The following is a 21,909-nucleotide window of genomic DNA, read 5'->3' as shown; positions in this document are numbered from 1 at the left end:
TGGATCATTGGTTCAACCATCTGAATCAATGGTTTATTGACCAAATCAATAGTTTTTGGCCAAGGAATGAGTTGAAGGTGAAATAGAACCAATTACCTAGATGATTTTCGAGCCAAACGGTCCAACCGTTTAGGTCAGTGGCAATTAGAAAACACTGGCGTTGGCCATCCAAACTTCGAAATATTAATTTAGCGAAATTACTAAAAAGGCATAATTTTAATTCTCAATACCAACTAAGGATAGTGTTCACTAAAGTCCTAAACTTTACATAACCTCATTTTGTGTGGTTTCAATATTTTATTAGTTAAGAACAAAAACAATATTTCTTCATGTTCTTTCCCCATTTATTACTAATAAAATTATCCGTTCAGATTCATATATTCCAAAACACAAGTGGATAAATGATTAATTAAATAAAATAGAAAAAATAATACATATTTTGAGTTGATACACGGAGACATGCATACTGAATTCCTGATAGAGGTGTAAACTTATCCGTATCGATATCCATATACCGGTTTAGACATTAGATTGAGAATTTGCTAAAATTTGAATGGGCTCTTGTTCTTGTTGTGTATATTCAGATATTCTCACCAAACTTGCACCCCTACATCTTGGGGTTGACGGAGTCCAAATTTTCTCGTCCGGTCTTTCCAATCATCTCCCTCCCAGACTTTGGGGTTGAGGGATGAAGGTGGCTGTGCCTCGTTCGCTCATCTCTCTTCGTCGACCTTCCCTTTACGTTTGTATTTTCTCTTGCAGTCTTTCTGCTCTGATATCTCTCTCTCTCTATATATATATACCTCAGAGAGGAAGAATTAAGGCAATGGCAACTGCATGGTTAAGTAGCTCAGATTGGGCTCCCATAGAGACCCGTACATCAAACAGGACTTTCTTGTGCATAGATCCTTTTCATATTTCTTCAGGGGGTATATGGACTACGTTAAATAATCGAGTTACGGGGAATGTTGACAACAATCCTCTGCACTTTTCATTGCCTAATCTGGCGGCACAGATTGTCACCGTGCTCATGGTAACGCGAACCATTCATTTCCTCCTCAGGCCTCTTCGACCACCATCCATTGTTTCACAGATCATAGTATGTTCTCTCTCTCTCTCTCTCTCTCTCTCTCGTAGTCGTAACTCGTATCTCAAGGGAAGGTAAAGATTGCACTGTGTTGGATATATAATTGGTTAATTAATTAATTATTATTTGGGCAAAGTATGTTTTGGTTAATTTGCTGATGTTTAATTAGGGTGGCATACTATTAGGTCCGTCATGTCTTGGGAGATTCAAGAGGTTTCGAGACAATCTTTTCCCTTTTAGAAGCATACCGGTGCTAAGTACAATAGGTACTCTGGGTCTGGCGCTGTTCCACTTCCTCATGGGAGTGAAAATGGACTTAAGCATAATAAAGACATCCGGGAGAAGGGCAGTTCTGGTGGGTTTGTTATCCATCATAGTTCCCTCCTTTCTGGGGGTGGTATCCTCTGTGGTTTTAACTAAAGCTTTCTCAATGGATTCCTATATGAGGAAGGCGCTCTCCTTTGTAGGAGCGGCAGAGTCTATCGTTGCTTTTCCGGTGGTGGCTACCCTGCTGACGGATCTGAGGATCATCAACACGGAGATGGGTCAGCTGGCCTTATCTTCCTCCATTATCAATGACATATTCAACGTCAGTTTTGCAATGGTGAGTACCAACCTCAAGTTAGGCAGGATAAGTAGGAGGATATTACTATATGCGCTGTCAGCGAATGTGGGGTATCTGATATTTGTGGTGTTCGTCATTCGGCCCATAATGCTTTGGGTGGTTAGGAACACACCAGAAGGCAAACCTGTGAAGAAGGCATATATCAGATTCATCCTTGTGGTGGCGCTCATGTCGTCATTTTGTAGTATAATTATGGGGCACAATGCTTATATGGGGCCTCTTCTTCTTGGATTGGCTGTACCAGATGGACCACCCCTGGGATCGGCTTTGGTTGATAGGCTCGAATCCTTCGTTTCTGGATTGATGTTGCCGCTTTTCTTAACCGTCAGCGGCCTCAGGACCAATTTCTATAAAATACAAGGATTCAAGTTCGTAGGGGCGCTGGCCTTGGTGATGCTTACGGCCAACTTTGGAAAGCTCACGGCCGCAACGCTGTCTTTGTTATATTTCAAGGCGCCCTTGACAGAAGCGCTGTGCCTTGGTTTCATCATGAGTTCCAAAGGCATCGTCGAGATGTCCATTTACAATGTTTGGAAGGACGAGAAGGTATATACATATTAATACATTATTAATTTAATTATATATATATATATATATATAGGCCTTAAATTATAATATTAATGGATGGAATTGGATGGGTTAATTAGAACAGATCCTGGACGAAGGGTTGTTCAGTGTTCTGGTTATGTCAGTGGCTTTGGCAGCAACGTTCATGCCGATGTTCGCGACAGTGTTCTACAATCGTTCAATCGAATATGCAGATATAAGGAGGCAAAGAAACATCCCTCGCCACAAACAGATCCGCATTATGGTATGCATCCTTACCCATGAAAACGTTGCCATCATGATCAGGATGTTACAAGCATCAAACCCCAGTATAAGGAAGCCCATCCATGTGTGTACTCTACACCTTATCCAGCTGGTTGGGCGTGCATCACCAGTCCTCCTCTGCCACACTACCTCCATGAAGCCCAAACCATCTCCCTCGGAGCGCATCATCAATGTATTTCACTGCTTTGAGCGATCTCTCTGTGGAGCCATCACATTTCAAGCTTTCAGTGCAATGTCTCCACGCGAACTCATGCACAATGACATATGGAAGATTGCACACCAGGAGGACATCTCCTTAATAATCCTTCCCTTCCACAAAACATGTGAAATCGGTGGCACACTGCAGCAGGCTTCAGGCTCTGCCGCCTTTGGTGCAGCTGTGAGGAACCTCAATCTCAATGTCCTCGCAACTGCACCTTGCTCCGTCGGCCTTATTATTGATCGTGGTCTCTTTGCTGCCTCCACCACCGCCATGTCACTGGAGCAACTCTCACTTCGTGTGGCTGTCATCTTTTTGGGTGGTGCAGACGACCGAGGAGCATTGCTACATGCTTCCCGGATGGTGGAAGGTCCAACCACAGCTTCCCTCCAAGTCACACAGTTGATCCTCTCCGACTGTTCTAATCCCAACGATTGGAACGTCAAATTTGACACCGCAGCCATCACCAATTTTAAATCAACCACCTCCCATTGTAAAAATGTTTTCTTCAGAGAAGAGGTGGTGGAAGACGAAGAGCAGATGGTGAAGATTATTCGATCCATTCACACTAGCTCTGACCTTATATTGGTGGGAAGGCGCCACACCATGGAATCCCAGATCATGGCCGGGATTGGAGAATGGTCTGAATTCCCAGAGCTAGGTGTGATAGGGGACGTACTTGCTTCATCCGATACAGATGGCCGATTTTCAGTCTTGGTGTGGCAACACCAAGCAGGTTAATTTAGATCAGCTTGGCTCGTCATCGTAGAATGCTGCAGGCAACAATTAATTAAAATTAGGCCCTGTATATAATTACCAACAAATTAATTAGTTGTTCTAGTCTAGAAACTGAAACTCTATTTATTTGTTACTCGATCACCCACCCTATGACTAATCTAATGTAATGTGTGATGTTAAAGATGCATGAGATGTATACGGTAGCTAGCTAGCAAGCTTTCTTTATTAATTTGCATGAGATATCATCCATCCATCCATCCATTCATTCATGTTTTAATGTTTCCAACGTATACACGCATCTTCTTAATTCACTCACATTCTCTTGCTAATAGCCTACCTCTATCAATTCTGCATGTATAGAATGGATTGGATCGATGCGCCACCTCTCAGACTGATGATGGATTTAAAATTTAAAATAGCCTTCAACTAATTTAATTGTATCTTCAATCAAACACAATAAAGTTGATTATATATATATATATATATATATATATATATTATATGCGCCCATATTTGTAAATAACAAAGGGCGCCATGTGCTTGACAAAATTATAATGGCTCAAAAATAAAGTTGAATTGGACCTGCATTTGAAGTTTAAAAAAGAAAAATTTTTGATAGGTATCCTATATTTTAGGTTGAGTGTCAATTTAGTACCCAAACTTTAAAATGCTACAATCTAGTACTCAAATTTTAAAAATGCGACAATCTAGAAAATGCTATTAACCATCCCTTAAGTGTCATGAAAAAGACATAAATACCCTTTAAGTGTCATCTAATTTTCTTTGTTAACCATCTGCAATCTGCAAGACTATAGCCTGCAACAATTATAGAGAGGAAGGCTGAGCACCTACAGACAGTTGAACAGTCACCCAGAAACCCAGAAACCGGTGGCCAGAAGGGCTCCGATTCTGGGTAGTTTTTTAAAACATTGAAATTTTGTATTACAGTTTCTCTTATTATCCTTTTCACATGACATGGTTTGACAAAAGAAGCAAAGGCAAAGCCAAACTCTCTCTTCCGCTGAGTCAAGTTCAGACCGTCAGACGCTTACATCGAAGGGACGTGAAGACCGACGACTACACCCATGAGCAGAAATTGCCGTTTAAGCTGACCAGAAACTCTGTTTCTGTTCTTAATGGGTTTCAGGGAACTTTTGTATTCCACAATTGTGTCCAAGTCGTCCTGATTTATAGAGTAGGCATCCATTAACTCAACAGCATTCTGAACTGCTTCAGCCTTAGAAAGTGTCTAAAGAGGTTCAGTTAATCGTTTTAGAAGAAGAGTGAAGTAATCAACTCACAAGGTTTCCCTATCAAAATTGTATCACGAAATGCAAGAAGATGAGCATGCACATCTTCCAAAGGCCTCAATTGTCTCCCACTATAGAATTCTTTCCAAGCCACCCACCAAATCTATTCAAGGGACTCTGTTCTCCCATGTAGCGCAAAGCAGCAGGGATTATGCAAGATGCAAAGCAGCTAGTTTGGGAGAGTTGCCACTGTTGGTATCTTATAATTTGAACATTGATTATATCGCCATTTGCAATAGACTCTGCAGCACGTGCAAGGAAGTTCATTCTGTTGATCCCAATATCATCCTTACCTGCAAAGCTAGGTACATAATTGATGTAATTTTCCTGAATAATAAGAGAGACTAGATCCGGGTCGCTCATGCTTAAGTCAATTCTCTCATCCATTCTCAACTTCTCCCCATTAAAGCCAAATAGCTTATCAACGAAAGTAAAGGGTGAAATGTCTTCATCCTTTAAACTATTAAGAAGACCGTTTCTTATGTCATCGTATTTGATAGTAGACATTGAGAGGCTCATATACTGCAACTGATTTAGTGTCATTCACATATCTACATTAATTCTCTTTCTCTCTCTCTCTGCAAGTTCTTCAAGTACAATCTCATTAACTTGAAGTCCAAAAAAAATCTATTTCTAGAAAGTAAGAATCAAACAATACTACAATAGTTGACAAGGTTTTTTAGCTTCTTACTATAGCGATCATTACAGATACAGATGATAGGTATCTTGGAAATCTGGACTGTTGAGAGCTTGGGCTTTGTTTCATTTTCTTGAGAAAGAAGATGATGACCGGTATGTTTTATTTCCAAGGATAGTTTTGACATTTTCAAAAGTTTTACATGAGATCATGTGATATACACGGACGGTTCATTAATGGTAGGTACTAGATTGTGTATTTCAAAAGTTCAGGTACTATATTGTCGCATTTTAAAGTTCGGGTATTAAATTGGCACATTGAATCTTCTAGTTGAAATGAGTCAATCCATGATGTAATAAATAGATAAAACTATAGAAAATTAATTTATAAAAAATTGAGCGTGTTTCTAATTATTGTTATTAATCATGAAACCAGAAAATAAAATTAATATCTAATCCATGACCAACGAACTCACATCCGCAACCACCTTTTCTGAATCAAGCCCACTCCATTCGTCTTCTCTTCCCCTTCTTTCCCCTTCTCTGATATACAAACCCCACCCTATTCTCCACTCCGTCAATAATCCCAATGCCGACAACAACTATTTGAGAAACCCTAAGGATAAGTATAAGAGATTTTTAATGGATTCCATGAAAATTTAGAAGGGATAATCAAGTGCTGGTTTGTAGAACACCTCATTTCTCTAGATCCTATCATTAATCTCTACATAATCTAATCAAAATATGTTGAAAACAAGATCACCATCATCTTATTCATACAACCCTCAGGATCTGTCTAAAAAATGCAATTGATTTGCAACAGATGGTTGTCTCTGTCAAATCCCATCACTGGGTAACACCACTGTGGTGTTTACAGAAGTGTCAACTAGAAAAATGCAAAGAAGTAAATTCATCAACGTGTAGTAATTGTTTGAAGGGATTCAGACCAAAATCGACGGAGTGAAGTATATGAAGTTGCTCCAGTTGGTGTGATTGCAATAGATCGACATTGAAGAAGAAGAAGAAAGAAGATAAAAAAGACAAACGGGGTGGGCTCATGCGATTTGTAGTGACCACTGCAACATACACTATTGTCAGCATTGGTGTAGATGGTAGAGTGGAGAATAAGGGTGGGGTTTGTAGCTTAGAGAAGGGAGAAAAGAATGAGAACGCAGAGTGGGAATGGGGGAGAGGTTTGTAGCTTAGAGAAGGGGGAAAAGAAGAAAAATGCAGTGTGAGAATGGTATGGGATTTGTAGCTCAAAGAAGGCAGGGGGAAAGAAGGAGAACCAATGGAACCAATGGATAGTGGAGCTCAAAAACAAGCTAAAGTATTTTTTAAGGAAAAATACTTTACAACTCACTGCAGAATTTCAAATTACAGCCCCCCTTATAAACCCTATTCTACCCGTGGATTTGACATCAATCCATGGTCAGGATTCATCTCATTGTACGTGGAGCTAAAGAATTCTGAACTGGGTTCATTAGTCATTCTCCCTATTTTTTAATGTTTATATGATGGGCTTCCGACAACACCACAACAATAGCAACGATGGCATCTCTTAGAGAGCAGGCTCACTCCACCAATCCAAAATCCCATCCCGAGATTGACCGGAGAGCCCAAATAGCCCCGTTTTGCTTGATTGACCTCCCATTTGGGAATCCCAATACCATATATAAAATAATCTTGGAGTCTCTTTTCGGGCTTCCGGTCGGTGGTCGCTGGCAGTGTGAGATACGCTCACTGACATTCTATTTTTGCCGCTAGACCTGGCAATTGGGTTGTATGGGTTGGGTCAAGACACTTCAGTTAATTGGATTGATTTTGGGTCGGGTTGAATTCCGGGTTGGCTTGTTAAATGCTAGGCCCTAATCATAATTGTTCGCATTAGGGTTGACTCACAAGTCAATTCAAGTCATCCCCAAAAATAATTAAAATTTAAAATAATAAAGAAAAATACAGGAAAAATGCCAAAATTAAAGGAATTAACCTTAAAATTCCAAATATAAATAATAAAACTTGAACATTTAATAATTCAAAAAGTAAAAAATAAAGAGTAAAGACTAAATAGAAAAAAACAAAGAGTGGAAACTTCTAGCGATGCATAAATAGTCTCAATTTGACTTGGCAATCGGGTCAGTGGGTTGGCCCATGACCCAACACAGTTTTTTCCTGGTTGGGTTGGGTTGGGTCAGTCTCACATTCAGGTAGCTAAATATGAGAGCCTAACCCTGTTTTTTTGTGTTGGGTTGGGTTTGCAGGTTGGGTCAACTTTTTGCCAAGTCTAGTTGCCGCAAATGATGGGATAAGGTTTGTAGCTGAAACTTAAAAAAGGGGAGAGATGAAGATGAAAATGGAATCCTACTACGGGTTTGCAGTGAACAATGGTGAGAGTCTGAGAGATGAGAGGAGGGGGTCTGTTAATCAAAATGCCTGCTTAATGGGTTTAATTTGGGACTCGGAGTCCACTCCCTTATATCAATATTAGGTCTAGCAATCTTGACCCCAACCCAATTGACCCACCCACCTTGGAACCCATCGAGACCCACCCAATCTATTAGTTGGTCAAGGCCTCTCTATACTCGAGGGTACTCATTAGTGTTAGGATGGGTTGGGTCAAAGTTGGCTCTATCTATACTTACCAAATCTCAAAAAAGCAGCAATTAAAGTGATTCAAAATCAAGCCTCTTAGCGCATTCACATCTAATTAGAATTTCAAATCACAATGCCACGTCATTTTCGAACTAAAAGTGATAAAATAGATTTTATTAACTTTAGTGTTCACATGCAATTTTACAAAAGCAATTTTATAAAGTAATATTATGAAAAGGACTTTAAAGAAAGCACTTTTACGAAAGTACTTTTATAAAAGCACTTTTACATGAAAGCACTTTATGAAAGTACTTTTACAAAAACACTTATGAAAGCATAAAAACACTTTTACACGAAGGCACTTTTATGAAAGTACTTTTATGAAAACACTTTTATGAAAGCATAAAAACACTTTTACACGAAAGCACTTTTATGAAAGTACTTTTATGAAAGCATAAAAGCATTTTATGAAAGTACTTTTACGGAAGTACTTTTGTGAAAGCACCTACAAAATCACTTTTATAGAAGTACTTTTGTGAAAACACTTTTATAAAAGTTATACATTTTTTGCATTTTCTGCAATTTTTTTTACTATCTTCTGCATTTTTGCAAATTTTTAGTATTTTTCTGCATTTTTTGTAATTTTCTGGTATTTTCTACATTTTCTGAAAGTTTTTGCATTTTCTACAATTTTTGGTGCTTTTCTGCATAACTTTTGCAAATCTGTAGTGTTTTTCATGCATTTCCTGCATTTTTCTAGATTTTTTTTAAATATTTTCTGATTTTTTTTTCTGCAAAAGTTCTGAATTGTTTGTATTTTTTTTTTCATTTTCTCCAATTTTTTCTTCTATTTTCTACATTTATCTTCAATTTATGCATTTTCAGGTATACAAGTTGACCTGACTCATTTTTGTCACATGGCAGTCTTGAGAGAGATTATTCTCTCAAAGATTATTATTTTGGGTATACGTGCCGCCGTCTTGACCCATTTTTGTGTTTGTAGATGAAGATAGGTGGGTTAGTATGGGTGAAACTGATTAAGGGTCAATATTGATAGGTTATGATGGTGCACGATTTGGCTGTTCCTAGCTGGATGGTGATCCAAACTCCAATTGGGCAACAAGCTGGATTAATCTGCAAAACAGTGGCTCAGAGAACCCGGGGTAGTTAACCCGACGGGGTCGCTTTGATGCTTAAGTCAGTATTTATGTTGTGAATGCGAGCTGAATGTTTGAAAGCTTGAGTGCTAGTGAGTAGTGTAATCACGCATACCTTTGCCTTGAGGTTTCATGTCTTTATATACTGAATTAGTCGTGGGCCTTACGAAAGAGCCCCGGGATCTCCGGGTTGTGGAGATTAGGTTTGTTCCGTTTTTGAAGAAGAGCAATATGTAGATAAGGCTTATCGTTTTACCTCCGACTCTGGCGGAGCCGGGACGAGTTCTCATCTTGATCTCGGGAAATTCAGGATTCGTTGGCTTATCGTGATCTCGAGAAATTCGAGATCTATTGGAGAGGCCTTTGGAGTCGGTTATATAGCGATTCGGGCTATTAGCTCCGAGTTGGAATTTCGATTCTTTAGTCCTGAACTGAATTGGGTTTTGAGGTGCCTCTACACCGATGTGAGTTTTGGGCCGAGGTGGTTGAATACCCGAATTCCAAATGTCGCAAAGTAGGCTTGCTCGGCTGAGTTGTCATCCCTTGATCAGATCGTGCCTACATGTCTCCTTCTTGCTAGGTCATGCTACATCACCCAACATCACATTAAATGGGTCAATATGAGTGGGTCAGGATAGGTTAAGGTTACGGTGGGTTATGACCCTTTAACAAGGATTGATGATTTTAACCAATCCGCTAATTTGCCTCCCATAATTAATATTAACGTTAAATTTAAACTTGGAACAGACCATAAAAACGTGTTCACATTTCATTCGTGGTCGCCCGATGAAATGCGACCGCAGTTGCCGCAGGTGCGAGCAACCTACAGATTCCATCTCAACCGCGGGATGAGAAAATTGTTAGTATCCATCCATCTGCTACTCCATTTGCTAAACCAAAATGGATTCCAGATTCAGGTGCAGTGCTACAGGCTTACAACATTTGACTTGTTTTCAAAAAGTAAATTCAAATATCTTACATCTACTATCTTTCAAGATAATCTCTTACATCTGCTTAATAGAGGTGGGTGGTCCACGCGCAAGCATTCAATCCATTCTGGTTTCAAGTAAACGCAGATTTAATTTGGTCAGACTTCATTATCAGTACCCCTACCATTTTAATTAATTTATTCGTTGACAAATCATTTCTTATAATATAAAAATATTTTATAGTTAATGAAGCCACTCATGGAATTTTCACAGATAACCTCCCGAGAGAAAGCAAATTAGTATTGTGTTAAAAACTAGAGTCGAATGAGTCAAGCTCGAATCAGAAAAATAACTCAAATGATCAACCATTTGTCAAAACAATTAGACTTTATTTTGATAACTAAAACAATTCGAATTACTCGACTTTGTAAACGCATTAATAAAACAATTCAAATTTCCATAAATGCTTAATATAAATATATTCATTTTCTATATAAAATGCAACTTCAAGTAGTTGTTGGTTAATCAGGACACGCTTCATTATAGCTTAATATAAATATATTTAGTTTTATTTGTGATTTGTGAGGTATATACCAATTTCATCAAAAAGTTGGTTGAATCAATCGGCCGGTACTGCTTCATTTTCCCAACTTAATAAAATCAAAATTTATCCTACAGTCTGGCGCAATCCCAATCCAGCATGGACATTATTTTAGTAATTTCCAATTTGTACATGTAACCGGGAATTTTAAACTCTTTTATGCAACATCGTTGGGTCGGTGGTTTTGATTCTCTCCGGCATCTCTCCCTCTTCCTGACTCTTTCACCATTGAAGGAGTTCTTCTGAGATTCGACTTTTTTATTGGCTAAAAGTATGGAAAATTTCCAGTCATGGAATAAGAGGGGGGGGAAATCAAGCTAGACACAGAAAGAGGAGAAGACCACCATTGGTTCCCTTTATTTATTTACTTTGTTTCTATTTTCTTATCAGCAGAAAGACATGAATTATTAACCAACTTTTAAAACGCCAAAGGTTGTGAATAATTATTGCTTCTTCTCTGTTTCTTTGAATCCAAGCCATCGCCTCGGATAATCAGGCATATCGCTTTGTGGGACGCCAGAAATCTATATTTTCCTGTTGCCACCTGATTTCAAGAATATTTGGTGGGCATTGGATATTGATCGGAGATTGGTGGGTTTGCTCCTGACTCTTGTAATTCGTCTTATACCTATAGAAAGTGAAAATTCAAATTAAGATGGGAGCTTGTTGTAGTATGAATAGGAAATTTGAAGGATACATGGTGCAGCAGGAGGAGGAACACGACGATGACGAGAAGGAGAATGGTAGACGTGAAGGAGATTTCGGGTCCCGTGTTATGTTACGGGGGTCTTGCGAGTTTGCATCCATGTTCACACAAAAGGGAAGAAAAGGGATTAACCAAGACGCCATGACCATTTGGGAGGTAAGGTAAATAATGAATTCACAAAACAAAATTAAACGGTGGAATTAAGGTCGTTCTTGATTTGGTTTAATTTTTCGTTTCGTTTTTTTCTGAGTTTGACGTTGATGCTGTTCGTAAATGACATTAATGTTGACCCTGCATTAATTTCTCAGTTCCTGAGAATTCTTTCTTTCGCTGGTTGGTTAATTTTGTGAGCACTGAGCAATGATCTCTCGTTGATGATTTTCTGATTCTCTTAGCTTCTTGTTTCGTTTTTTTCGGGAACAAAATATAAATAAATTCAGGACTTTGCCGGAGAGAAAGACCTAATCTTCTGCGCTGTGTTTGACGGTCATGGTCCCTATGGTCACAAGGTTGCAGGCTGCGTACGAGATGCTCTACCTTCAAAGCTTTCTTCCAGATTGAAATCATGGAAACTGGGTGAATATGATCATAAAGAGGATGGCAATGACGCCTCTTCCGACGATGTCGGCCATTACAGTAACGATGAGGCGAACAGCCAAGACAAGGATGGTGGTGAAAGTGATCATAATCGATCCTTGTGTTCGTTGAAAACCTGTTTTGTCAAGGCATTCGAGGACATGGATGAAGAACTGAGGCAAGACTCAACTATCGAGTCCTATTGCAGTGGTACAACAGCAGTAACCGTACTCAAAAAGGTAGGTTTACGACTTTACGCAGGATGGATGCAATCAACTGGTATGCATGGGTATAATCCTTGCAATATAATTGCTGCTAATTGAGGCCAGGTTTCTGATTACTTGTCTAATAATTCCTTTGAATTTGTGTCCGTAGGGGGAACACTTGATAATCGCTAATTTGGGGGATTCTCGTGCAGTGCTTTGCACCATAGACAACAAAAATCAGCTCGTTCCCATCCAACTCACGGTCGATTTAAAGCCAAATATTCCAAGTAGGCGGTTTCTCTAGGGACAATAATATATAATTAATATATATATATATGTTATTACGTACTTGATCCATCCATCTCTCTCCTTGGAGAAGGAATTGGGTGTGCAATAAATCATCAATTTCTCTCACTAACTCTTCTCTCCCTTCTTCTGTATATGTTGTTCTCTTTTGTTCCCTTTAATTTCGATCCATGTAATTTAATTAGGTGAAGCTGAAAGGATAAGGAGGTGTGGAGGGAGAGTTTTTGCCATGGAGGATGAGCGCGATGTGTATAGAGTTTGGGTGCCTGACGAAGATTATCCTGGTCTTGCCATGGCGAGGGCTTTTGCTGATTTCTGCTTGAAAGATTTTGGCCTCATTTCTACCCCACAGGTTTCTTATAGAAAGATTACTGACAAGGATGAATTCGTTGTCATGGCGACTGATGGGGTACGTACGTAAGAACAATACAAACAGAAACACCCAAAAGCAATATTATATATGGATTATGGATTATGGAGAGAGAGATTAGGTTGATTTGGCATGCATGAAGCTGGTTATATACATAAGCATTAATTAATTATATACATACGCATTAATTAATCAAGTACCTCTTGATGAGAAATTGTGGGTTGTTCAGGTATGGGATGTATTATCAAATGAGGAGGTGGTGGAGATTGTTGCATCGGCACAAAAGAGATGCATGGCAGCCAAGTTATTAGTGAATCATGCTTGTCAAGCTTGGGAAAATAAATACCCAAATTCAAAGGTTGACGATTGTGCAGTTGTATGCCTATTCCTGAAGCAGCAGTCCTCATTTACCAAAACCACGCCGGTTTTGATGAACAATGAGAGTCGTAACAGAAGATTGGACATTTCTCCAAGTGTTAAAATAGTCGGTCTGGTTGATGGAGCCCATGAAACCTCGGAGGATACAACCACTGCAACACCAAAGGAGGAGTGGACTGCTATTAAAGGCTTTTCTAGAAATAATTCTATATTGAAGCTTCCTCGAGTGCTGGATGAGAAAATTTGATTTCTTCTCTTGTTCAAATCATGTAGCAGAAGCTCAATATATAATACGCTTTCCACTCTCCTGCTGCTAAACATGGTCTTCTTCATAGAGACCTACCTCAATGGAGTCATACTCAAAATAGAAATTTGGAGAAAATATTTATATACAATAGTGAAATGAATAATGACACTTCACTTCAGTTTTCTCATTGATGTTAAGATTGTATATTTACCAAGGTTTTTAAGTAAGAATAGTTTATTGATGCTGATTTTAAAACAATAGAGTTATAAACTCATTCCTGATTCTTCTCTCTCTCTCTCATCACATTTCCAAAGAGATGGATGATGATCCAATCTCACCTTAATTAGTTCCAGTTGGGTTTGTGAGTGTTTTCCAAGTTTTTCACTCTTTCTTGTCTTTTACCCTTGGGTGCAACTTGAGCAGGTTCCGGTTGCGATGTTATTAAAATTTAAATAGGCCCGGCCCAAATAGGCCCTCCTTTAAAATTATATATTATATTTTGGGTAGGGACACTTACATGTTACACCCCCAAACTTTCATTTGCATTAAAAACCCCTTTAAATTTTTAGTCCAATACATTGTCCCCTCCATTAGTATTCTTTCAGATAACCTTAATAAAGATTCTAAGATTGTTGCCATTTGTGAAGTCTGCTGCAAAATGGGCGATGCTACAATGGAGTGTACAAATAAAAAAAAAAAAAAAAACAAAGAGAAAGGCTTAGGGTTCCGCAAAGAAGGTCGATGATGCAACATTAGAGATGACTAATGAAAAGAAATCCGAATATAAGGGAAAGAAAACTTTGGTGCTCATGCAAGAGACTAGTAAGAATGATAAGCAGGTGGAAACGACAATAGAGAAGAACTTGCAATACCTATTTAGTAGATCTTCATCTTGTCAATATAGATTTAAAGGTGTTCCAAAAGCATGGCATGGAATGAACTCTAGTCATGTAGCCACTCCTACAGAAAAAACATGAGCACATTGGTAAGAATACGACCAAGGAGAAGAGTGATTCAAATCAAGAATGGATAACAAAGTAGAAAATAAGAGGGGAAAAACGAATTCTAAGGCTATGTTTGGAAGTGCTTAAGTTAAAAATAATTGCTTATTGAATGAGTGCTTATTCCAATAAGTATTTATTTGCATTTGGCACCCAATATTTTCAAGTGCTTATTTTTTAAAATAAGCACTTATTTTGTATATTTTGTATTGGGTGTTTGGTAGTCTTTTTCTCTAATAAGCACTTAAATAAGCATTTGTGACTATTTTGTCCTTCATTTTCTTTCAAATTTTCAAAATATATCATTTAAAAGCACTTTAGCTAAACTACTTTTTCAAAAACACTTTTATGAAAGCACTTTTATAAAAGTACTTTTGCAAAACTGCTTTTGCAAAAGTAATTTTATGAAATCAATTTTATAAAAGTACTTTTATGAAAATACTTTTATAAAAGATCTTTCATAAAATTACTTTTTTAAAAGTGCTTTCATAAAAGTACTTTTATAAAATTCAACTAGGGATAATTTTATAAGTGGTATTTTAAAGTTCAACTAGAGATAATTTAGGAAGAAAAAAATTGAATAAGTGCTTATTGTATAAGCATTTAAAAAAGGATAATGCAACCAACCACTGAATTTAATACAACCAACTCTCTAATTTGGTAGAGAAGATAGAGAATCAGGCCAGAACTGGGTAAGGTATGGTAGGGTACACTATTAGGTTAAACCCAACCCTCCCCAACTTGTATATTGTTGAAAAGCAAATGAACTTTATGTATTAACTAGATGTTGAATTTAATAATATTTTAAACTTTATGTGAAGGATAATTGACTATTTATGTATTTTTACATATCTTAACCAAATATTGGAAATTTTGTCATTTGCTCACATTACTTTACTTATTTATTGCTTATGTATAACAATAAATAATAGAAAATTATATGCATATCGTAAACCCAACCCGCCCTACCCTTGAATGCAGAGAGGGTAGTGTCATGGAGGGTTCTGCATCTTCTTGTGTGGGGAGGGTTTGGATTCTCAAAATCCAACGTAGAACAAGTTTTAGGGCAAGTACAAGTTAGGAAATTTAGGGAGGCGTGTAGGGTCTAGAATTTCAAAACCCATTTTTCTAGTTAAGTTAAAAGGAGTCTTAGTAAACTTATTCCATTAGCCATATTAACAAAGCAGGGGAAAGTATCAAAATCTAAAAGTTTAGGGGGTCTTTGTTGTAAATGAAAGTTTGGGGCTAACTTTCACTATCCCCAAAGTACAGGGTTGTAATCTGTAATTTACACTTTAATTTGTTATTGTTATGATTTTAATATCATATTCTTCTCTAATGGCACCCAATACAGCATTTCCTTCTAATTGCATGCGATCACATGCAATGTAGCAACTCTGGTGTTTGCAATTTGTAGAGTTATGAAAGGGTCTCTATGTTGCTATTAGGGCTGCAAATGGATTGGATCGAATCAGATATAAATATATCCAAATTTGATTTATTTATATTTGAATTTGAATTGAATCATATGCATCAGATCTTTAGTGGATTCAAATTGAATTCAGATTATAATTAAAAACTAAATATTATATAAATAAGACTAAAAATGATCAAACTGTATGCAAGACTTGCGAGCATCATGTCATAATTAAAAAATATACTAAAAGCAATTATAATTAAAAAAAATACAATCAATCAATAGGGATATCAGTAATCATTCTACAAGAAACCTGTGGGGTAGAAATGAGGCGAGGGCTTTGGCCGATTCAACTTTCAGAATGGAATATCCATAATAATGTAAAACAATGTATAGTGGTTAAAAAGCCGACTTATTTGAGGAACAGACAATAGGGATCAAATACACCATGGGAGTTCCACACCGGAGGGTGGTTCATCTCGGAAATATAAAAATATTTTATTTCTCTTCCTGCGTCTATTTATATCTACAATCTATAATATATGATATATAAAGGGGATACATGCTTTGAGTTCAGTGTAGATCACAAAAGTTGAGAGTTCGAATCTAAAATCAGCCGTACATTGGGAACATCCCCCATACCTGTCTGTGTGTTGTTTTTATTCATGATGGAGATGTTCCCTGATTTGTGCCGTGAGCTGAGGTCGGTGCGAGGAGCAGATCCGAACTCAAAAGTGGAATTCAAATACCATATGAATCCGAATTTACTCTATAAAGTGTGCCACGGACCTATTTTACAACACTTGCATAGGGAGATATTCCCAATGCATGGCTACATCCAGGTGTGAAGTTGATGTGAGATGTTTTCCCGTGAAGAGCATATCCAAATTCATACCATATATCTATATGATTAATATTTGCACACAAGTTGATTAATAATGCTTCCCAATGAGATAACAAAGTATATGCAAATAAGGGTGTCAATGAACCAGTTTTGGATTGGGCCCCATCCAGTCCAAAATATATACTTATTAGATTGGATTGGACCTGGTGCGTTAGTGATAAATTTATATTGGATTGGATTGGGTTGGATTAAGCCAATATCTGATTCATTAATATAAGATAAGAACATAGGTGTCAATGAACCGGGTTTAGGTTGAAACCAATCTAAATCAAAACGAATTTGAATAGATTGGACAGTCTAAGCACTGAATTGAAATGGTCCAAAATATTCAATGGATTGGATTGGACCTGGTCCATTTATAATGGACTTACATTGGACTAGATCAGATTGGACCAAATCCAATCCAATTGGCAAGGGAGGGTTGTCCTTTCAAATTCTTTTAAAATCGTGTGATGTCAATTGTCTAGAAAATAAAAGGGTAATATGGAATTTTATATAAAATAGAACCAAAATGATAATTTCTTAAGGTTGTGTTTGGTTGCAGTGTAAATTCATTTGCACTGATGCAAAACTATGGTAGTGCAAATGATTTGGGTACAAGTTTTAATTTATTTTTTATTCAAATACCCTACATTGTTTGGTTGCAATAAAAATAAAATAAAATAAGTCCCAAAAATGGAATAAAATAAAATCCAAAACAAAATTAAACCAAAATTTCTAATTTGCATTTTTTTTATTTGCACTCCCATACTGGACCGGACAAACCAGGAATCGATCAGGTGACCGGTTTTGTTTTCCCCAAAAACCGGATTTCCCTCCAAAACTGTTGATTTTGGTCAGTGAACCGCTGAACCGGGTGGTTAACCGTTCGAACGGTTTACACCGTTGTTTATTTTTTTGATTTTTTTTTTGTTTTTTTATTTTTCTATCAAAATGGGTCGAGTGTTCGGTTCGAACGGTCGGACCGTTCGACCCAGCAACCGGACCCCTGACCGGTTCGGTTTTAAAAACCATGCTTGGATGTTCGACCATTAAAAAAAAAATCTAATTTAGCTGCATTATATTGACCATAAGTCAGTGGTCAAAATTCAACGCCTAAATGCGTTACGTTGACCTCCTTGGGTTTCTCTCGCCCGCCCATTCGTTCCCCTTAATAACTCAATTATCCTTTGTGTTTGGATTTCTCTTTCTTCTCAGCTTCGATTTTCTGCTTGACGTCAACTTCTACGACCCAGTGCCGCCGTGGAGCATGGATCCCGTAAATGACACATTTCTGTTTCAGAATAAGATGGTATGCCAATGTCCTACGAAGATTAATTCCAATGGGGTTTGGTTTGGACAAAACCCTCTTCAATACGCAGCACCGCTTTTAATGTTGCAGGTAGTCACAACTTCCCTTTCATGGAGAGCGATGGAACTAGTCCTAAAGCCAATTAAACAACCTATGATCATCATGCAAATTATGGTACGTACGTTTCCTGGCGGGGCCGACGTCTTCTTTCTCCTACGAACCCTAATCCTTGTATATATAAATCATATAATCAATACGATATTCTTAATTGTTTGGGTGACTTTTTTTTTTTTAAAAAAAAAAGAGAAAAAAAAACTCGATCTGTTTAATTCTCTGTACAGGGAGGTATAATTCTTGGTCCTTCGTTGGTAGAGCGCACCAGGATTCCTTCGGTTCTGTTCCCCATAAGATCGAAAACGACATTGGATACAATAGCAAGCTTCGGTGTCATTCTTTTCCACTTTCTGGTGGGAGTGAAGACGGACTTCACCATGATAACAAAATCAGGAAGGACTGCAGTGGCTATAGGGATATCAGTCTTCCTCTCTCCATACATCCTGGGTCCGCCCCTCAGCTTGTTTATCAGGTATTTTATCCCCATGGGGGAAAACTTAGGGACATTGGTTCCCGTTTTAGCAGCAACACAGTCGGTGATGATATTTCCAGTTGTATGTTCCCTTTTGTCGGAGCTCAGGTTACTTAATTCCGACTTTGGCCACCTGGCCATGTCTTCTTCCATGATCCTGGACGTATGCAATTGGTTTACCATGGCCATCATTCATGCCCTGGACGTTGGAAATGCAGGATTTGGACGTTTAACTTGGCTATACTCTGCTTTGTCGTGTGTGGCCATGGTGGGCTTCATTTTTCTGGTTTTCCGGCCAACCTTAATGTGGGTTAGCCGGAACACCCCACAGGGAGAACCAGTGAAGGAGGGGTACATTGCATCTATCCTTATAACATTGCTGGTATCCACCCTCATAAGCGACACCATTGGTCAACGTTACCTATTTGGGCCTTTAATTTTGGGGATTGCTGTACCAGTTGGACCTCCTATAGGCTCCACTTTAGTGGACAGGCTTGACCTCATCACTACATGTTTGTTCTTTCCAATCAACTTCGTTATCATCGGAATGCAGACTAATGTGCGTAGCATACACATGGAGACTATAGAGATCATGTCGCTAGTTGTCCTAGTTAGCTCATTGGGAAAGATAGCAGCAGCCATGGTGCCTTCCCTCTGCTTCAAGGTACCAATTCGCGAAGCTCTCTTGATTGGCCTCGTCATGAATGTTAATGGAATCATCGAAATTATCACCTATGGCATCTGGAGGGATAAAAAGGTGATGCTCTCTCTCTCTCTCAAGTCTCAAGACTCTCAACCTCTTTCCTGCTGAAATCGATTAAGTAATTGATTAAATAACATATGCATGACAGTAGAACTGGAATACATGCATGCTTCACTTCTCTGTCCTTCATTGGAAAGTAATTAAAGAAAAACTTTTTAACGAACAATTCGCCAAATTATATACATGAAGATCGATGGGGGAGGATGCCATCTTTCTTAATTAGGGTATACTTTTTTTGATGTGCAGATATTAAACGAGGACACCTACTCAGCCCTGATCATCTTGGTGTTGTTGGTAACAGGGAGCATTTCACCCTTAGTGAAAATCTTGTATCGCAAACGCTCAAGGAAATACCTCTCCTGCAAGAGAAGGACCATCGAACACTCAAAACACGAAACAGAGTTCCGAATACTTGTGTGCGTCCACAACCAAGACAACGTACCCACCATTATCAATCTCCTGGAAGCCTCAAATGCCACAAAAGATAAACCCATATTTGTTTTCATTCTACAACTGGTAGAGTTAGTGGGCCGCTCTACTCCTTTCCTTGTGTCCCATGTACAACAGAACAAATCGCTCTCAGCATCCACCGGACTGAACTCGGAACGTATCTTAAATGCTTTCAGTTATTACGAACAGCAAAACAGAGACCGTGTTATCCTGCAGCCCTTCATCGCCATGTCTCCATATGTGTCCATGCACGAATACGTATGTTCAATGGCTGCCGACAAGAAGACCTCCATCATAATCCTTCCTTTTCACAAGCAATGGGCGGTTGATGGCAGGGTTGGGTCGGTGAAGGCTGCGGTCAGGAATCTTAATTGTAATGTGCTCGATAAGGCCCCCTGCTCTGTTGGCATCCTTATAGACCGGGGTGTTCTCAATGGCTCCAGGTCCGTGCTCTCGTGTTTGTCGTCTTACAAAGTTGCAGTGCTCTTCCTGGGCGGAGCGGATGATCGAGAGGCTCTAGCCTATAGTGCACGTATGGCTCGACAACGAAGCGTCAGGCTCACCGTGGTTCGGTTCGTAGCCATCAATGACAGGAGCAATACTGACAGGGAGAAGAAATTCGACGGGGAGGCATTGAATGAGTTTAGGCTGAGTAATATGGGGAATGAACGCATCATGTACAGGGAGGAGGTGGTGAAAGATGGGGAGGGAACGGTGAATGCGATACTGGGAATGCGGAATTCCTATGAACTAATGATCGTGGGAGGACAACGCAAGAAGAATTCGCCGTTTTTAATGGGCCTTACCGACTGGAATGAGTGTCCGGAGTTGGGAACCATCGGAGACATGCTCGCCTCTACTGATTTCGACGGTAAAGTCTCAGTTTTGGTAGTGCAACAACAGGCCAGAGTGGTAGGACTAGGATTTGTTGGGAACGACGACACCCCCATTAACGTTAACGCTAGGTCACTCGCTAGAAATAAGATGAAGTCGTTCGCTATTCACGATGAGACGGATGATGAAGAGAAGCAAAGGTTTATGATGGGTCAAACTCAAACTCAAAGTAAAATGTACAGGAATAGCATTTTCTAGCCTTTAGCCTTTAGCCTACCCATATATCCTACATCCTCCTCCGTCCCGTCCCCCACAAACATTTCCAACTGCAACTTCTGGGGGAATGGAGGATTCATCGTCATCATCATCATGTAAAAAGCATAAATATTTTTTAAAGAAAGAAAACATTTGTTCATTTAGCTCGTAGAAATTTTAATTACTAAATTCCTTGTCAAAAAACTCTTTATTTTTTCTTTTCTCCTCTTACAACAACACTGCTTGATCCTTTACTTCCATTTGCTTGCTCTGCATCCCATTGCCTATCATTACACTCCTAAATTAAATACCCACTCTCATGAGATTATACATGTATGTAACAGGCAGAGATCCGGCAGCATAAAATTGATACCCTTTTCTCTTTTCTTTTCTATGATTGAAAATAATATGCAACAATACACAATGGGAACTGATTTGGTGACATTAATTTTTTATTTTATTATAAGGTGCAGAAAATGAAAAAAAAAAATTAAGGTTGCATTTGGAAACGATGCAAATGGAGTATAAATCCCTGGTCAGGTAAACTTATACTCTGGTTCACTTTTGCCTGTGTTTGACAACATTACATTTACATTTATGTATTGACAAATAACAGACCAATGTATATTTACATTGATAATAAAATGTAAAAATACATCAATAAAAAAAAAGTAAAATTGCATTCAAGTGGGCTTTTGATAAAAAAAAAAGAAAAACATATGCTTTATTGAAATTATTGTTTGCATCCACTACAGCTAAAATTCTGTTTGATAAGAATGTAAATTTGTCAATGCAAAATTAGCCCGATTTAACAATTTATATGAACCGTTTTACACTACATATTTACATTCACACTTATTTGCATCATTTCCAAACACAGTCTAAAGAAAATTATTATTTATACTGATAATATG

At 38.4% G+C, this 21,909-nt stretch overlaps 3 protein-coding genes and 1 pseudogene across 5 annotated transcripts; 3 read left to right on the top strand and 1 right to left on the bottom strand.

The window, feature by feature from the left end:
• The first annotated feature begins 637 nt into the window (after positions 1-637).
• On the top strand, positions 638-3,714 carry LOC104597352 (cation/H(+) antiporter 15-like). 2 transcript variants are annotated; one of them, XM_088898514.1, is made up of 3 exons: positions 638-1,099; positions 1,257-2,258; positions 2,365-3,714. In XM_088898514.1, the coding sequence occupies exons 1-3, from the start codon at positions 689-691 to the stop codon at positions 3,481-3,483; spliced, it is 2,532 nt and encodes an 843-aa protein (XP_088754640.1). In that variant the 5' UTR covers positions 638-688; the 3' UTR covers positions 3,484-3,714. The 2 variants fall into 2 exon arrangements, with proteins under 2 accessions (XP_088754640.1, XP_019053264.2); XM_019197719.2 differs by having other exon boundaries at positions 826-1,099; positions 1,273-2,258.
• Positions 3,715-4,528: 814 nt separating this feature from the next.
• LOC104597353 (replication factor C subunit 1 pseudogene) lies at positions 4,529-5,614 on the bottom strand (annotated as a pseudogene).
• Positions 5,615-10,866: 5,252 nt separating this feature from the next.
• On the top strand, positions 10,867-13,782 carry LOC104597354 (putative protein phosphatase 2C 73). The gene is made up of 5 exons (XM_019197728.2): positions 10,867-11,567; positions 11,852-12,226; positions 12,363-12,480; positions 12,685-12,908; positions 13,099-13,782. Exons 1-5 carry the CDS (start codon positions 11,361-11,363, stop codon positions 13,492-13,494), a joined length of 1,320 nt encoding a protein of 439 aa, XP_019053273.1. The 5' UTR covers positions 10,867-11,360; the 3' UTR covers positions 13,495-13,782.
• Positions 13,783-18,022: 4,240 nt separating this feature from the next.
• Positions 18,023-21,543, top strand: LOC104597355 (cation/H(+) antiporter 15-like). 2 transcript variants are annotated; one of them, XM_010258825.2, is made up of 4 exons: positions 18,023-18,107; positions 18,198-18,281; positions 18,449-19,450; positions 19,703-21,543. In XM_010258825.2, exons 1-4 carry the CDS (start codon positions 18,066-18,068, stop codon positions 20,996-20,998), a joined length of 2,424 nt encoding a protein of 807 aa, XP_010257127.2. In that variant the 5' UTR covers positions 18,023-18,065; the 3' UTR covers positions 20,999-21,543. The 2 variants fall into 2 exon arrangements, with proteins under 2 accessions (XP_010257127.2, XP_088755141.1); XM_088899015.1 differs by having other exon boundaries at positions 18,023-18,281; positions 19,703-21,542.
• The last annotated feature ends 366 nt before the right edge of the window (positions 21,544-21,909 follow it).

The sequence above is a fragment of the Nelumbo nucifera genome, chromosome 2 (genome assembly GCF_055504915.1).
Source record: "Nelumbo nucifera cultivar China Antique chromosome 2, China Antique-T2T, whole genome shotgun sequence".
Lineage (NCBI taxonomy): Eukaryota > Viridiplantae > Streptophyta > Magnoliopsida > Proteales > Nelumbonaceae > Nelumbo > Nelumbo nucifera.
The sequence above is the reverse complement of the archived record's forward strand: the minus strand, read 5'-3'. Positions and strand labels throughout refer to the sequence as shown.

Excerpts from the sequence above, each read along its gene's own strand:
- LOC104597354 (XM_019197728.2), top strand. The coding sequence starts at position 11,361 with ATGGGAGCTTGTTGTAGTATGAATAGGAAATTTGAAGGATACATGGTG. Across the intron at positions 12,227-12,362 it reads CAGTAACCGTACTCAAAAAG|GGGGAACACTTGATAATCGC; the intron begins GTAGGTTTACGA and ends TTGTGTCCGTAG. Across the intron at positions 12,909-13,098 it reads TTGTCATGGCGACTGATGGG|GTATGGGATGTATTATCAAA; the intron begins GTACGTACGTAA and ends TGGGTTGTTCAG.
- LOC104597355 (XM_088899015.1), top strand. The coding sequence starts at position 18,066 with ATGGATCCCGTAAATGACACATTTCTGTTTCAGAATAAGATGGTATGC. Across the intron at positions 18,282-18,448 it reads TGATCATCATGCAAATTATG|GGAGGTATAATTCTTGGTCC; the intron begins GTACGTACGTTT and ends TTCTCTGTACAG. Across the intron at positions 19,451-19,702 it reads GCATCTGGAGGGATAAAAAG|ATATTAAACGAGGACACCTA; the intron begins GTGATGCTCTCT and ends TTTGATGTGCAG.
- LOC104597352 (XM_088898514.1), top strand. The coding sequence starts at position 689 with ATGAAGGTGGCTGTGCCTCGTTCGCTCATCTCTCTTCGTCGACCTTCC. Across the intron at positions 1,100-1,256 it reads CCATTGTTTCACAGATCATA|GGTGGCATACTATTAGGTCC; the intron begins GTATGTTCTCTC and ends ATGTTTAATTAG. Across the intron at positions 2,259-2,364 it reads ATGTTTGGAAGGACGAGAAG|ATCCTGGACGAAGGGTTGTT; the intron begins GTATATACATAT and ends TAATTAGAACAG.